Raw genomic sequence first — 15768 nt, forward strand, 5'->3', positions numbered from 1 at the left:
GATGGAGGAATCATATACATTTCTTCTTACAAGTCTCCATGAAGAAATGCATTCTTAACATCAAGCTCGTAAAGGGGCCACCTGAGATTAACTGTTATAGAAATGAAACAGAGTTCAACCCATCCACATGAGCAATTGTCTTTAAGTAATCCACTCCATATGCCTGTGTATATCCTTCGGAAACAAAGCAAGCTTTATATTTTTCCACATCTCCATTTGTGTGGTACTTAGTTGGGAAATGGGAAGTCATTGTGTGTCACTGAAGGGGCTAAGTATCATAAGCTTAATAAACACATGATTGTCTCCTCTCCACTTACTCAAACAAGTACTTCCGGTGCATCTCCTGATATAGCATCATCCAAGACAAAGATGGAGCATGTGAGACGCCTTCTATCTCAAATGGTGAACGTGCACTAGCCTTTGCCTTGTATGCATATGTTCAGTAAGGTATTCATGCCTCATCAGACCATAACAGCTCTCCCTCCTGGAGTCCTTGGTCATTGACTTTGGAGCTTCTAATCATATGACTGATATGTTTTTCGTTTTTTGTATTGGTTGCTTTTAGGACGAGACAAAGTCTGAGTTGCTAATGGCTCCTTAACCAATATATCTGGGATATGAGACATCACTATAGTGATTGTCTCTCCTTATCATCTACTATATCATGTTCTTCAGCTTACTACCAATCTTATATATGTTAGCTGCCTTGCCTAAAATCAGCTTACTACCAATCTTCTGTTTGTTAGTAGCCTTACCAAAAATATGAATTGCTGTATTATGTTTTTTCATGATCATTGTGTTTTTCAGGGTCTAGCCTCAAGGAATACAATTGGAACTCGACATGGCATCGGTGTAGTCATGAAGCACGGATTCATCTGTGGCACATCCGTCTTGGTCACTTCTCATTTCAATATATGAAGACGTTATTCCCTTCTTTTTCAGCCGTCTCCGTTAAGCTTGCAATGTGAGGCATGTCAACTATAAAAACATTGTAGAACGAATTTTCCATTTCTTTTTTTTTTTTGAATGGTTCGAATTTTCCAATTCTTAAAGTGCCGTTTGTTCCTTTCACTTGATTCATAGTGATTTGTGGCCCCCACCCCCCACTCTCTCGTTGAGCGGTTGGAGGATACCGGTACTTTATTTCTTTCGTAGATGACCATTCGAGAAGTACATGAATATATTTGATGCTCTCTAGGTAAAAATCCAAATGAATGTCTTTTCATAATAAGTGCATACACAATAAAAAAATATATAATCATTCAAAAATATATATATGAAAATATATAAAAAAAATAGTCAGATTTGAGAATGCAAGGTAATACTTTGAAGGTATTGTAAAAACCCAATTTTGCCCTCCCTCTTAAAATTCGTCCCCCTTGTGAACAGAAGGGTATTTTTGTCATCAAGAGCTAAATTAGAATTAGGGCTTCTTTAGGAAAGCATATAAATAGCCTCTTAAGGAGAATTGTGCAGCCATTAAGAAACCCTAAACCGTTTGTTCCAGCCCTAAGAGGAGATTTGCGTAGAGAAGGAGAAGAAGAGCGCGATTTGTTAAGAGAGATCGCAGATCGAGGTAAGACTTATGATCTTTATTGATTAGATGAATAAAAAGAACCCTAAAACTAGGATCTAATGAGACTTGTTATTATGATTTAGATTGTTAGGTTTGGTATAATGAATTATATAAGAATTTAGGGATAAATTTATGGATCCCTAAGAAACTAAGAATTTAGTTTTGAAACTCCAAGAATCTAGGTTTGGGTTATGCCCTAAAAGCTTAGATTAAATTTGGTAACTAGATCTGAGAACTTCAAAGCGTGAAATTGGGTTCTATGGATTCCTCTCGTCGATACAAGTCCAACGGATCCGACCACGCGCGATTTGGAGTTCAAAAGAATGAGTTATGGTCGTTTTAGTGTCAAAAAGAGTGAAAAGTCGTGTTTCGGGGAAAACTGGGTCCGCACAGAGGCGGACGTCCGGCAAAAATGGCAATCATCTGTCTGTGTATGGTTGGGCAAATTGAGAGATTCCTGGACGTCCGGAAAAGTTCTCGGACGTCCGGCACGGCAATTTTTCCCCCGACGGCTTAAACTTCGGAAATTCATAACTTATTCGTTTCTCGTCTGTTTTCGACGCTCCTGTACTCTACGGAAATGCCGGAAACGTGTTCTTTCTGTTAAAAATAGTTTCAGAAGGTTTTGGAAACTTTATAATGATGGTAATTCCAAAATAATTTCAAAATACTAAAAATAACCATACGACGATTTACCGATTCTTTTCCAATTAAGCATCAAAGGGTGTCTTGTGTCAGTAGAAGGACGTATATGTCTGATAGGAGTGAAATTAATAATGAAACTCATGGAGAATATCCATACTCTTAATTGCAGGTAACTAAGGTGATTAAGAAAGAGGAAAAGTTTTCGTTATTGAGGTACGTAGTAACGTACTACTTTGAGTATTTCATAAACCCTATGCACCTTGAATTGATATCGACTTTGGAACCTCATATTGATACCTTCAAACCTCTGAAATAGCTTTAGGTCTTGCATGCCTATTTCTACTTCACCTATTTAGTGTGATACCGTTATTATTCTGAATCTTTGAAATAACTGTTATGGATATCCGTTCTGAATTTTGAACCTTTGAAACTATCGGTTTGAACTTTTAATCTTTGGAACTATTTGAATATGAATCGCTAGACCTATTTCTGGACACTTTGTGGAGGCTTGGGTATTTCTGAAACCCTGTCATATGGGGGTAGTACAATTGGCAACTCTGAAACCCACCATGGGGGTAGTACACTGGAACTTCTGGCCCGTCAATGGGATAAAACGCTAGCCCTGTCGCCTTGTATCTGAACTTTGAGGAACTAGTTCCAACACCGTGGACTGTCGGTGTAAGCAATATCATGTCTTCTGGACCATGCCGATGATTCTGAAATGTATTTGAATTCTGAACACCTTTTTGGCTTTGACCATAACTTTGATATTGAATTGCTCTAATACACCTTTAACTCAGAATTTATTTGACATGCACCTATAATTAATGTTGTGCCTATTATTCAGTTGAGACCTCAGTATTCAGCTTTGATTATGTTATCTGACCCATATTGAGCCTTGGCATGCTTAGATCTGTACTTAGAGTAGTGCTTTATTATTTACTGAGCTTTTCAGCTGACTGTGGTTATATAATATTTTTCAGGTCTTGACCCTCGTGGGAATAACGAGGAACAGGACGCTTAGCTTTTGAACCGGATTTGGCTTGGAGATTTAGTTTATTATTTTCAATTCATTAGGAAGTGAGTACTTGAATAAAATGTAAAGATTTTATTATTTTACTTTGATTCAGGGGAGAGTTGAGATTTGATTTGACTTTGTTGGGTCCGCATTAATTGAGACTTGGACATTTCAGTTATGAAATGTCAGATTTACTTCTGTTATTACTTTGTAGCCTCGTACATTTGTGGGACTTGTCTTGCAGGTGTACGGCGCTATCATGTCCTACGCCCAGGGTGGGGGTTTGGGGCGTGACAGGTATACTCTAAGCTGCATCCGTTCAAATCCGTCTACCCGCTGATCGGACCGCTCAAGACCCTCGGATTAACAATCAGACACTTCAAATCAATGATCAGGCTGAGACTATTGTAGAAGAATACTATCTGAAAACCGATCATCTGAAGATTGTCAGAAGATCTGAGAGTCTTCAAGATTGATATACCTTGTCGATTCCATCACAATGAGAGAAAAAGATTAGAATTTTGTTCTTTTAATTACGTCCAATTAGAATTGCGTTCTTTTAATTACGTCCAATTAGTTTGCTAATGTATAATTTTAATTATATTAGGAGAAGTTTGAGTTGGACATGGAAGATAGAATTTTTAGGAAGTTTACTTTGAGTTGGAAATCACAGAGGCTTTGGCTAGCACCCATGCCTGAACTTGGTCAAGGAGTTTTAACCGTCTCAATGCAAACCACCATTGCCTTACGATCCGACTGGTCGTTCTTGGCTGTACAAACCAAAGCCATGCGGTTTCTGGTGAGAACTGCCACATCCATCACTGGTCTAAACTGAAACAAGTTCAGTTTCCATCTCTTTCCAACTCAGCTTGCCACTCCCTGTTGAGCTCAATGCTGAATTTTCAGCCGATAAAATCCATCATGTGCTACTCATTCCAACCCCTATCTGTATTCGAACGCATGAGGATCATGCCCACTGCGGCTCAGTTTACGTCCAAAAATTTAACAAGGTGTTCATCCGATTGCTGAAATTCTGCTACACGAACAGCCGCAACAGTCCCTGCTGCCTCTCTTCTAAAAGTTCAGAGTTACTGAACTTCACAAGATTGCAGCCACCTCCAACAACAGAAAATTCAGTTTGCTGATTGTTCAGGAAACTAGTTTCTTCTGAATTTCGCTATCAGTTCAGCCATCATACATGCCAAGAAAATTCAGTCTTAATGATTCCACAACCATCCGATCGCTCAAGTACGCAATACCTGAACCCTTGATAACCAATAAGTAAACCACCCTAGTTGGCTTTTACTGCATCCCACTAAGTCCAGAGAATTCTGAACTTTAACAATTAGCTAGAACAGTCCCTCCTTTTCACTCTCCAAAGGACCCTCTTCATCCAAATTTCCCCTCTTAGAAAACCCCAACCCAGCCATTTCCTTTCAAGAAACCAGAACCTTGCTTCTAGCTACACCACCTTCTACGTTCCTACCATCAGTCATCCTTATCTTAACCACCACCTGTCAACCCCTACGCTTCCCAGCATCTCATACCTAGAGAGTACATGTCCTCATACACCTTAGTAGAATGGTGTTAGTGAGAGAAAGAATTGATACCTTTTGGAAGTCACACTTAGTTATCATTGGGGAAATCTAGCACTAACCCCAAAGCCAATCTGCTTATGGTTATTTATTGTGTTTAAATTTCAAAAATTTACATTCCTAAGGAATGCTGGTGATGTACGAATTTATTTGCTATGTTGTTGGCTATTTATTTCACAAGCTATAGAAGGGTCCCCCTTGAGTGCCATCGCTCACCAATCTATCCCAAAATTACAGAAAGAACTACCATAAATATGAATCCAATAAATCTTCTCCCCTGAATGTGAAAAACATCCAAATTCAAAGAACGATGTGCTACATCCCGAGCAGCTCATATAAGATATCACATCTTTAGAAGTACATGTAGAACCCTGAAGGAAGCCAAGAACCCCAATATACAAGCAAGAAACAGATCACATCTTTAGAAGTTAGTTAATTAATGCATGCATGAATGGATATCTTATGGTTGAGTCATTGTCACAAACAGCCACCCTATACTTGTTTTGTTGGATACTGAAAGAGAGAGAAGCGTACCTCGATTCATTGCGTAGGGGGATGTTCTATCGCGGATCTGAACATTCTGAATCGTTGACCAATTTGATTCAGTCCATGTTCACCTTCGAGCCCATCGATGCTCTGTTCCAATTTCAAATTCCAGAATTGTACGATAATGAAAGTGCCAAGGAGTGTGATCTCTTTAACTTTTATACACAGTCCCTAAAACCCAGGAATTTCTATCACGGTTTGTAATTTCTCAATTTTTTGAGGGGCAAATTGGTCTACCCTTTAACCAGTGATTTTAATCGCCAACTTACCCATCATCAGTCGGTGCTCCTTTAAAGAGATGGTGTGCACAACCCTCTGATAAGCTTCCCAATCAAATATATCTATTAAACCCCAATTTTGAATTGAGTTAAACAAAGGGATTTTAACGTTTTTCCAATTTCATATATTTCTGTACTTTCACATTTCAAAATGGTCCTTGACTTGATCAGCCCAAATGTTTAATCATTTTGCAAATTCCCATGATGTAATTTTTGAGAAAATAAATATTTAATCACACAAAAATTTTACAAGAATTACATCGCTTATTTTCTGTACTTCCACATTTTAAAATGGTCCTCGACTTGATCAGCCAAAATGTTTAATCATTTTGCCCAATTCCCATGATGCAATTTTTGAGAAAATAAATATTTAATCACATAAAATTTTTACAAGAATTAGATCGCTTATTTTATCAAAAAATATTCCGATAAAAATTCCAATTTTGATTGATCAACATCAAGTATAATCAGGTAATTATATTTAATTATCGTGCATTCATTAGGAGCCCAATTAAATATAATTAAACATAAAATAATTATGAATTCCACAGTTGAGTCCTCAACTTCGATCACCACATTGCAATGAGTCCTAGCATGGGCATTCTCCACTCCATCCCGTACGTTGCCTTACGTCCCATACCTAAGAGTTCACAACAATAACCTTTTTAATTAAGTATACTGCATACATACTATTGTACTACAATGCACGTAATTCAAACGTATTCCGGAAAATATAAAAAGCCCAATTCTGTTGAATTACTATATCGGATCCCCCACACATGTGTGTATTTCCACATGTTGTGAATGAGTGCATTCCAGCATGAGACACACCAAACACCAGTCCATGTGTTCCTAAGACACCACCATCTTCAAGGGAGCCAATCCCTTCAGACATACCCTAGTGGAACAGTCCCAAGTACCATGTTCTCGGGCTTAAAGATTACATCTGCAGGTCTCATGGTCCTATCGCCACTGTGATGGGTTCCATGGTCTTTTCGTGACACAAATTAGGTCAAAGACACCCAGCTCGACATGAAAATAAATATCCAAACCGGCTAAAGGGATTTCCCAAGATTCCATCAATCACATGATGTATTAGAGTACAATTAGATGGAATTAGATTATTGGTAAAGAAATGGTCTTGCAAGGGCACATAAAATGTCATAAACCCAACATGTTTTTCCAATCTGTATCAACATTTACTGCTTATCAGAAAAACCCATCACAAGGCAGGTGGTGAATCAGCATAGAAAGGCCAAATCGACTCAAAAATAATTCTATGGATCAGGTAGCAGCAGAGCATAGATGACAATAGTCTAAAAAGAAGTCGTAATAAAATAGGAAAATAAAGTCATTTCCTTATCCAACATCCCATATCGACATCAATCAGAGAAGAAACAACCTAAAAGATAGAACAATTCTCAGAAATAATTGTAGAGGGTCTACCCACACCATCTAGAGAAAATAAAAAAAGAAAACCCAAATAATCAATTCAAAATATAAAGAATTCCATACAGAGCAAAACCCAGAAAACAAAATCAAAGGGTATCTTTGGGTGTGCAGCCCCAATTGCATTTTGGTTCTTAAATTACAGTTTGCACAAAATCTGATACCAAAATTCAACTGGGTTGCACGCCAAAACGGACTCACCTGGCTTAGAGCGCAATGGAAGACGAGGGTATCTTTCCCTTTGACTTGTTGTAAGAGATTGGGAATTTTCTGAGAGAAGGTTTCGCTAGCGTAATGAAGAGAACCAGCTATGTGGGCATCGTAGTTTCGCTCATCGTCCCTCACATCAACAATCGCCACATTAGGCTGCCGTTTAAGGGTTAGCAGCTGAGAAGCTGTGACGTAGGATACACTTCCTCCGGCCATCTCTCTCTCTCTCTCTCTATTTATGTATTTGTACAAAACCACCCGAGAGTTGCTTGGAAGAAAACCATTTCGTTTGTTTTTTTAAAACCGGGATGGCGTGGATGGGACGACTTGGGTCAAGGATCAATCCCCATTCGGTGACTTTAGTGAGTCTAAGCTGTGCATTTGATGATGGCCCGCTAGATTAACAGCCTCAATTTCATGGAATCTTATGGTGTTAGATGGCTGAAAAGGCTGAGATGACTGTAGGGACTAAGGTACCTGCACACACGAACGAGCATCAGAAAACCACCCGGAGTTTGGACTTTCCTAAGACTATCCGATGCGTAAGTCGGTAACGGCAACTGTTAGCATGAGGTTCAACGTTACCTATCTTTCGATGATACACAAACCGAAATTGATTAAGGTTACTAATGTGTTTTGCAACTGTTTTGTATTAGACAGGTTATCATTGGAAACCATAACTTGCAAGAGCACCCAAGGCAAAGCTTGAAAGATGAACCAATGTTGGTGACTCACTCACAGACTCAAAGTGGAGGAACTCATCAAAGAGAGGAAGTCACACGCACAAGCTAAAGTCAAGAGTTCTCGTGGACAAGCCAAGACAATCAGAGGAAGACAAGTAATTTGTTTTACATTGTATTGGAGATCCAATTCACATGGGTTTGCAAACTTTCAAAGGTTTTCATCAAACTTTTTAAAACCATTCTTCATAACAAAACACTTTCAAAGATGGTCAAATAAGTTCCCTCACAATGCTAAAATCATAATGCTAAAAGATAAGGTAAAGACCCATGGACTAAAGCCCAAAAGTTAGCCAAAAAGAAAATTCATATTGAAAAATTCAACAGGAACAGTCGACCGGGCCACCATAGGTCGACCGAGAGTCCAACGGGATAAAAATAAAAAGATGAACAAAATGTGTAGCTCGGTCGACCGAGGTAGGGCTGGTCGGCCGAGAGGATATTACACTGAAAATTAAAAAAGGACTAGTAAACAAACGATGGTCTGTTGAGTAGGGCCGGTTGATCAGGGTCTGCAAAAAATATAACCATCGGGGCTATAATGGCTAGTTTTGTTTTGGACCTTTTTGAGTTGAAAAATTGCCCAAATTAACCCCAAATGGTCATATTTACATATGGGCTATAAATATGACATTTATTGTTACATTTATCACTTTTTGCACTTGGAAACACAGTAAGCCTAATGGTTCACACCTTGGCTAAAATCCCATCTTGTTTTGATGATTCCAAACACAAGTTGATTTGTGTTGTATATCTAATGTGTTTGATGTTTAAGTGCATGCAAAGGAGATATTCTCTCAAACACTAGAAGTCAAGGAAAGCATGCGTCAAGGCGTGAACCTAGCATGAAGATCTTGAGAAGCCAAACACAAGAAGAATGGTTGAACAACTCATGAAGATCATGGAAGCCAAAGGAGTTGATCCATGACAAAAGACTTGAAGCAATGAAGACCATTTGAAGACTTAGTGCTTTTCAAGTTCAAAGTAGTTTGTAAAGTCCAATCTCACTAAGGGTTTTTAGAGGCACCAAAACACACCCCAATAGGTCCTATGTAGGTTAAATAGACCATTGACAAAATGCCTAAGATCCCAAACAAGCATTTTTAAAATTAGATCTCAGACAGTGAACCAGATGATGGACTAAAGCTCTGCCCGATCATCTGGTTGGAACCAGATTGTAATTTTGCTCTCTGGTCCAAACCCGACGTCTGAGCGCGGAAATATATCCATTGTGCTTATAACAGCTAGTTTCTTTTGGCCTTGAAAACCCTCAAATGGCTATATTTTCTATTCCACTATAAATACAAGTTAAACCCACTTGTTTAGGGGATCTTGAATACTCCTAAGCTTTTTTGAACACTCTCTTGATTTGTAAACCCATTTATGCCTCTTTGAACCTCAAAGTGAGATTTGGACATAGGATTTCCATCGTATATATTTCTTGTTCATTATAAACCCTTGTGAGAGATTCTACTTAGCTTCTTTAATTGTTGTAAAGGGCGAGTGTTGGTGGAGACGCGGAGCCATCTCCATAGAGCGAGTGTGAGACGCGGAGCTATCTCAGATTGTAACTTTGGTTTGATTCCCACCGTTAAGGGAATTTGGTAGTGAAACCTTCGAAGATCATGGGGGAGTGGAGTTGGCCTTGGAAAGGATCCTTGGACCGAACCACTTAAAAACTACGGTGCACTCTTTCCTTTACTCTCTCTATCTATCTCTTGTGTGTGCTTGTTGTGTTTAGCTTCCATTTCTTTGCAAGTTTGTTTTTTGTTCTTGTTTTTTAAATTGGATTGAACAAGGGCAAATCTTGTTTTTTTAAATTGGATCGAACAATTTCTTTGTAACTTATCTCTTGTGTGTTCTTGTTTTTTTTCTTTGTAAGTTTGTTTTTTGTTCTTGTTTCTTTGTTTTGTTTAGCTTCCATTTCTTTGTAATTCACCCCCCTCTTGGTTTGCCATCTAGGGTCTCATAGAATTTCAAACACAATCTTTACTCTCATTTAATATTTTTCAAGCTTTTTCATCTTTTCTTCTTCAAGAACTTTGAATTTGCTTTAACATTGTGCGGAAGATTTCCCTAGGCTTTCAATTGTAGTTCTTTGGAGAAATTTAAGAGAGCTATTTATTGCATTATAATCATATAAAGAGGAAAAGGTGTATTGTTCTTATTCTTCTTTTTCAACCATTGTAAAGAAGCGGAAAGGGCATCTTGCTTAAGACCCTTAGAATTTAAAGACTCGACTTGTAACGTGGCTTTGGTTCCGGCCCAAAGGAGGATACCAAGATAGTGGAAACCCCCAAGTAGACAAACTTGGGAAGAGTGGGGTAGGCTTCATTGGTTGAGGACCGAACCACTATAAATCGTGGTGTTCAAGTTTCATCTTCTTCCTCTCATCTTCTTTCCAACTCTATCTTTGGTGCACAATAACATCTTTCCTTTCATCAACAAGGGTTAGGTTTTGTTTTGAAAATAAATTGTTTTGAAAAAGTTTTTCTAAATTCAATTCACCCCCTCTTGGATTGCCTTTGGGATTTCATTTGGTATCAGAGCTCAAGGATCTTACAAGAGAATTTTTTATTTTTTAAAAATTCTAAATGAGAAAAAGAACCATGTTAACCTCCACTCAAAATGTAGAGTGTAAATCCATTTCTAGGCCTCCATTTTTCAATGGATTCAACTATAGATATTGAAAGTCTAGAATGATGATTTATTTAAGGGATCAAGACTTTTAAATTTGGAGAGTCATCCAAGTAGGCTATAAGGAACCCACTAAAGACCTAAGTACTTGGGATGACAAAGAACAGGCAGAATCCAGTATTAATTTTAAGGCAATGAATGCCCTCATTTGTGCTCTTTCACCCGAAGAGTTTAATATGATATACACCATTCAAACGGCTAAGGAAATATGGGATACATTGGAGCTAACCCATGAAGGTACCTTCCAAGTTAAAAAGACCAAAGTAAATATGTTAGCAAGTGATTTTGAACCATTTACAATGAAAAAGATGAATATGTTTCCGAAATGTATATTAGATTTACTTACATTGTAAATGAGTTGCAAGGTTTAGAAAAAATCAGTACAAATCTAAAGATGGTGAACAAGCTACTCCGATCTCTTCCTCAACAATGTGATCCAAATATCACTGCCATCGAAGCAGCCATGGATCTTGACAACATCAAGATGGAAGAACTTATGGGGTCATTAATCACCCATGAAATGAAGTTGAAGAAGAGAGAATATAAAAAAGATGTTAAGAAGAAGATAGTTGCTTTCAAAGGCAAAATGGATAGTGAAAGTGAAAGTGAGAATGAGGTTCAAGTCTTGCGAGAAGAACATGCACTCCTCGCCACGATATTTCGTCAATTTGCAAGGAAGAAAAAGGGAAACTTCAAAAGAAAGAAAACTTCAAGAAAGAGAAAGAAGAAGAAGATCCCATTAGATGCTTTAGATGGAAGAAGGTTGGACACATTCGTCCAAATTGCCTTTTGAACAAGAATGATAATAGATATAGAAGGAAGAAGAAGGAAAGCAACTAGGGGATGAGCGCCACTTGGGATGGGCTAAGTTGTTCATCAGGAGAGGAATCAAGTGATGAAGAGGATACTAAAGTGTGCTTCATGGGATTTGGGACTCACTAAGATGAGGTATGTGATGAATTTAATGATGATTTAGATGATTCATTTACTAATGAAGAGTCATTCAATGCATGTGAGAAATTCCTAGAAGCCTTGCATTGTGAAGTTTCCAAGAATGAAGATTTGAGAAAATCTCTTAAAAAAAAAACTACGGAATTTGGTACTTTAAAGAAAGAGTTAGATGTGCAGGCTACAAATAATGAAAATCTTGTCTTAGAAAAAAAGCATTAAGTGATAAAATTAAAAAACAAAAGTTATGAAAGATGAAAATGATAGAGTTTCATTAAGATGTAATGAATTGAAGACTTCTTTTGACAAATTTTCTTATGGCTCTTACAAACTTGAGAAGGTTGGTTTGGGATACTAAAACTTCTCAAGGAATGGATTATATAAAAATAAGTTTGCTAGACCATCATCCTCACACACACACACACATGCTAGGTCTAACACTTTCATTCCCACTTGTCACTATTGTGGAAAGCTTGGCCATTACAAATTTGCATGTAAGATAAAGAAGTTAATTAACTATAATTATGTTTGGATTAGAAAAGATGCTTTATATGAGACTAACCTTGAAGGACTCAAAAACGTTTGGTACGTAAGGCACCGACATGAACTGTTATTTTGTAGGTATGCTTGAGAAGTAGATCCACCTTGGACAAATAGTATTGGATAATGGATGTCAAGGCATATGACTAGAGACCCTTCCAACTTCACATCACTCACCATGAAGGAACAAGTCAAAGTGACATTTGGAGACAATGGAAAGGGAAGGATCATCGGTGAAGGTACAATTTCATTTAAAGACATTGTTATTCAAGAAGTGTTTTTAGCAGAAGGTCTTATTCATAACCTGCTTAGTATTAGCTAGTTATGTGATGTTGGAAACAAAGTCTTGTTTGAAAATGATAAGTGTATTATTAGATGTGCAAATCATAACAAAATTTAATTTATTGCATCTAGAGATGGTAATGTATGCACACTAATCCTATAAGAACTTAATTTCCTAAAAGTGAAATATCTCTCATACTTTGAAGACAATTCATAAATTTGGCATGAAAGACTAGAACATGAAAACATGGAACTAATATCTACAATCTTCAAAAGAGATTGTAAATGGATTACCTAAACTAAACTTCATAAAAGATCACTTATGTAGAGCTTGTCAATGGGGAATTATATCAAATGGATGTCAAGAGTGCATTTCTAAATGGATATATCATGGAGGAGGATATGTTGAGCAACCTCCAGGATTTGAAGACTTCAAGCACCCGGACCATGTCTATAGGTTGGATAAAGCCCTCTATGGTTTAAAGCAAGCTGATAGAGTTTGTATGAAAGGCTAAGTTCATTCCTAGTAGACAAAGGATTTGAGATGGGAAAATCTATAAGACTTTGCTTATCAAAAGGAAGAGTAAAGACATACTCATTGCCCACATTTATGCATATGACACCATATTTGGGTCAACTAATGTGAGTATGTGTGAAGAATCCTCCTAATGCATGCAAAATGAATTCTAAATGAGCATGATGGGAGAACTTAAATATTTTCTTGGTCTACAAATATACCAACTAGAAAATAAAACCCTTATAAAACAAAGAAAAATACACAAAAGAACTGCTAAAGAAGTTTGGAATGGAAAGCTCTCCACCAAAGTCCACTCCTACGAGCACATCTTCAAAGTTAGCCGTAGATGTCATTAGACCAAAGGTTGATCAAAAGAAATATTGGGGAATGATAGGGAGTCTTCTCTATCCGACTGCTAGCGGACCGAACATCATGTTTAGTGTATACTTATGAGCTAGATTCTAGTTAGACCCTAGGGAATCACATTTACTTGCAGTTAAAAGAATTTTCCAGTACCTTAGGGGAATCCCTAGTCTAGGTCAGTGATATGAAAAGCTAAATTTTTTTGACCTAGTAGGATACTCGGATGCTGACTTTGCCGGATATAGAATTGATAGAAAAAGCACTAGTGGCACTTGTTAGTTTCTAGGGAGATCCTTGGTGTCTTGGTTCCGCAAGAAAAAATACTATGTTGCTCTCTCTACCACAGCGGCAGAGTATATTGCCGCAGGAACATGTTGTGCACAAATCCTATGGATGAAAAACACTTTGGAAGATTATGATTTAAAGTTTACATGTGTTCCAATCCACTGTGATAACACAAGTGCAATCAATCTAACCAAGAACCCAATTCAACATTTTCGGACCAAATATATTGATAGAAGACATCATTTCTTGAGAGATCACTCCCAAAAGGAAGATATTGTCATCTCTTATATCAATACCAATGATCAACTTGCTGATATATTCACCAAACCACTAAGTGAAGAAAGATTCAGTGATATTATAAGTGGTTTGAATATGTTGACACTTAATCAAGTAAAAGAATTTGAATAGATTTTTGTATACCCATCTTATACTATGTACTTGATTGTGTTTTTCATATTTGATGCATGACTATATGTCCAAACCTTAACTTAAAAATCACTCATTTGTTACTTATGCCCTTTTTAGGAACAGTACAATCACCCCTAATAAAGACATCTAAAACTTTGGCAAAAGCCTACATCTTGTTCATGAACATGCCTATTTGATTACTATATATATATATATATATATATATATATGTGTGTGTGTGTGTGTGTGTGTGTGTGTGTGTGTGTGTGCATAAAGGTAGTTAAGTAGGGGGAGTTAAACTTAACTACTCAAAACAAACAAACTAAAAAAAGGCGAGGGGGTTTGCACTTCACAAGTATACTTCTTTCTCCAATCTTTTTACATGTACCATGCGTTTGATTCCTCTATGTCACTACACATTGCACTACATATGCTTATCTTGTGCTAAAGTTTAAATTCATGCAAACCATATATAATTCACTTTGAATTAAAGATTAAGATAATCATATAATGAGAGTGAAATTCCACTTAGCAACCTAAGAGGGGTGAATTGGGTGTCTTGAAAATTTAAGAAACTTTGAAAAACTTTCTTCTACTTGTTTTAGATTGATTACAAAGATGAATTAGTTTTAAGGCTAAGGGTTGATGAACTTATCACAAGTGAAGAAGAGAAGAGACAAGAGTAAGCTTGAACATAAGTTTTTTAAGTGGTTCGGTCTTAAACCCAAGACCTACTCCACTCTTCCCAAGTTGATCTCTTGAGGAATCCACTAATGATCTTCTTAGCCACACCGACCGATTAAAATGAGTACCACCGCTCCAAGAGACTTAAATACGACACCCCTTTCGCCAAATACAATCCGAGCACAAACGCTCCAAGGGACTTAAACACGGCATTCCTTTCACCAACACAATGATGAAGAGAAAGATGTAGCTCACTTTGCCTCTATGTAGGCTGATTACAATGTGAAATCCCAGGGGTGATGGCAACCCAAGAGGGGGGTTGAATTGGGTTTAAAAACTTTTGCCAAATAAAATGCGAAAACTAAAAACAATGGCAAATTAACACCTTTAAGCACACAAATGAAAACAAACCACAAATGCACAAAGAGATAGAAAGAGTGCACCCGAGATTTTATAGTGGTTCGGTCCAAGGATTCACACCAAGGCCTACGTCCACTCCACCAACATAATCCGTTGATAGCTTCACTATGGATTCCCTTAATGGCGGGGAATCAACCCAATTACAACTTGGTTCAGCTACGCCTCGCAAGACTCGCCACGAACCGGAGAAAGCTCCGCGTCTCCAACACTCGCTCTTGAGATGGCTACGCGTCCCTTCGCATTCGCCAAATATACAATGATCTTTTGAAAGAAAGAAAAATAAATCCCTTCAAGAGGGTTACAAAGGATGGATAAAAGATTTACAAATATAAGCCTAATCCACTTCCTTCTTAGAGATGAGAGAGGCATTAAAAACACTTTGATTCACTCTTTTAGATCTTTAAAATAAGTTCAAGAGAGATGCTTTAGAAAGGTTTGGATAGTTTATATATAGCCTGATGAGCACATTTATGTGTGAATTGTAGGTGTATAAATCATGCATTTTTTATCATTTAAAGCGGTGCTACTAAGGTATTTTGTGTTTTTAGTGTTTCAGGGTTATTTATG

The 15768-nt window shown here is 37.5% G+C and overlaps 1 protein-coding gene and 1 long non-coding RNA gene across 2 annotated transcripts in view; one reads left to right on the top strand and one right to left on the bottom strand.

Annotated features, from left to right (window-relative positions):
- Window positions 1-1069, top strand: part of LOC143855428 (uncharacterized) — a 36258-nt gene extending 35189 nt beyond the window's left edge. Inside the window, exon 3 of the long non-coding RNA XR_013237867.1 lies at window positions 808-1069. This is a non-coding gene — a long non-coding RNA (uncharacterized LOC143855428). The remainder of the gene's footprint in view (window positions 1-807) is intronic.
- Window positions 1-7677, bottom strand: part of CDC25 (Rhodanese/Cell cycle control phosphatase superfamily protein) — a 35489-nt gene extending 27812 nt beyond the window's left edge. Inside the window, exon 1 of the mRNA XM_077365546.1 lies at window positions 7309-7677. Coding sequence (XP_077221661.1) covers window positions 7309-7533 — 225 coding nt within the window. The 5' untranslated portion in view covers window positions 7534-7677. The remainder of the gene's footprint in view (window positions 1-7308) is intronic.
- Window positions 7678-15768: the final 8091 nt, after the last annotated feature.

The sequence above is a fragment of the Tasmannia lanceolata genome, unplaced genomic scaffold, assembly GCF_043159265.1.
Source record: "Tasmannia lanceolata isolate RefF3 unplaced genomic scaffold, GAP_Taslan_0.1 ptg000021l, whole genome shotgun sequence".
Classification (NCBI taxonomy): Eukaryota; Viridiplantae; Streptophyta; class Magnoliopsida; order Canellales; family Winteraceae; genus Tasmannia; species Tasmannia lanceolata.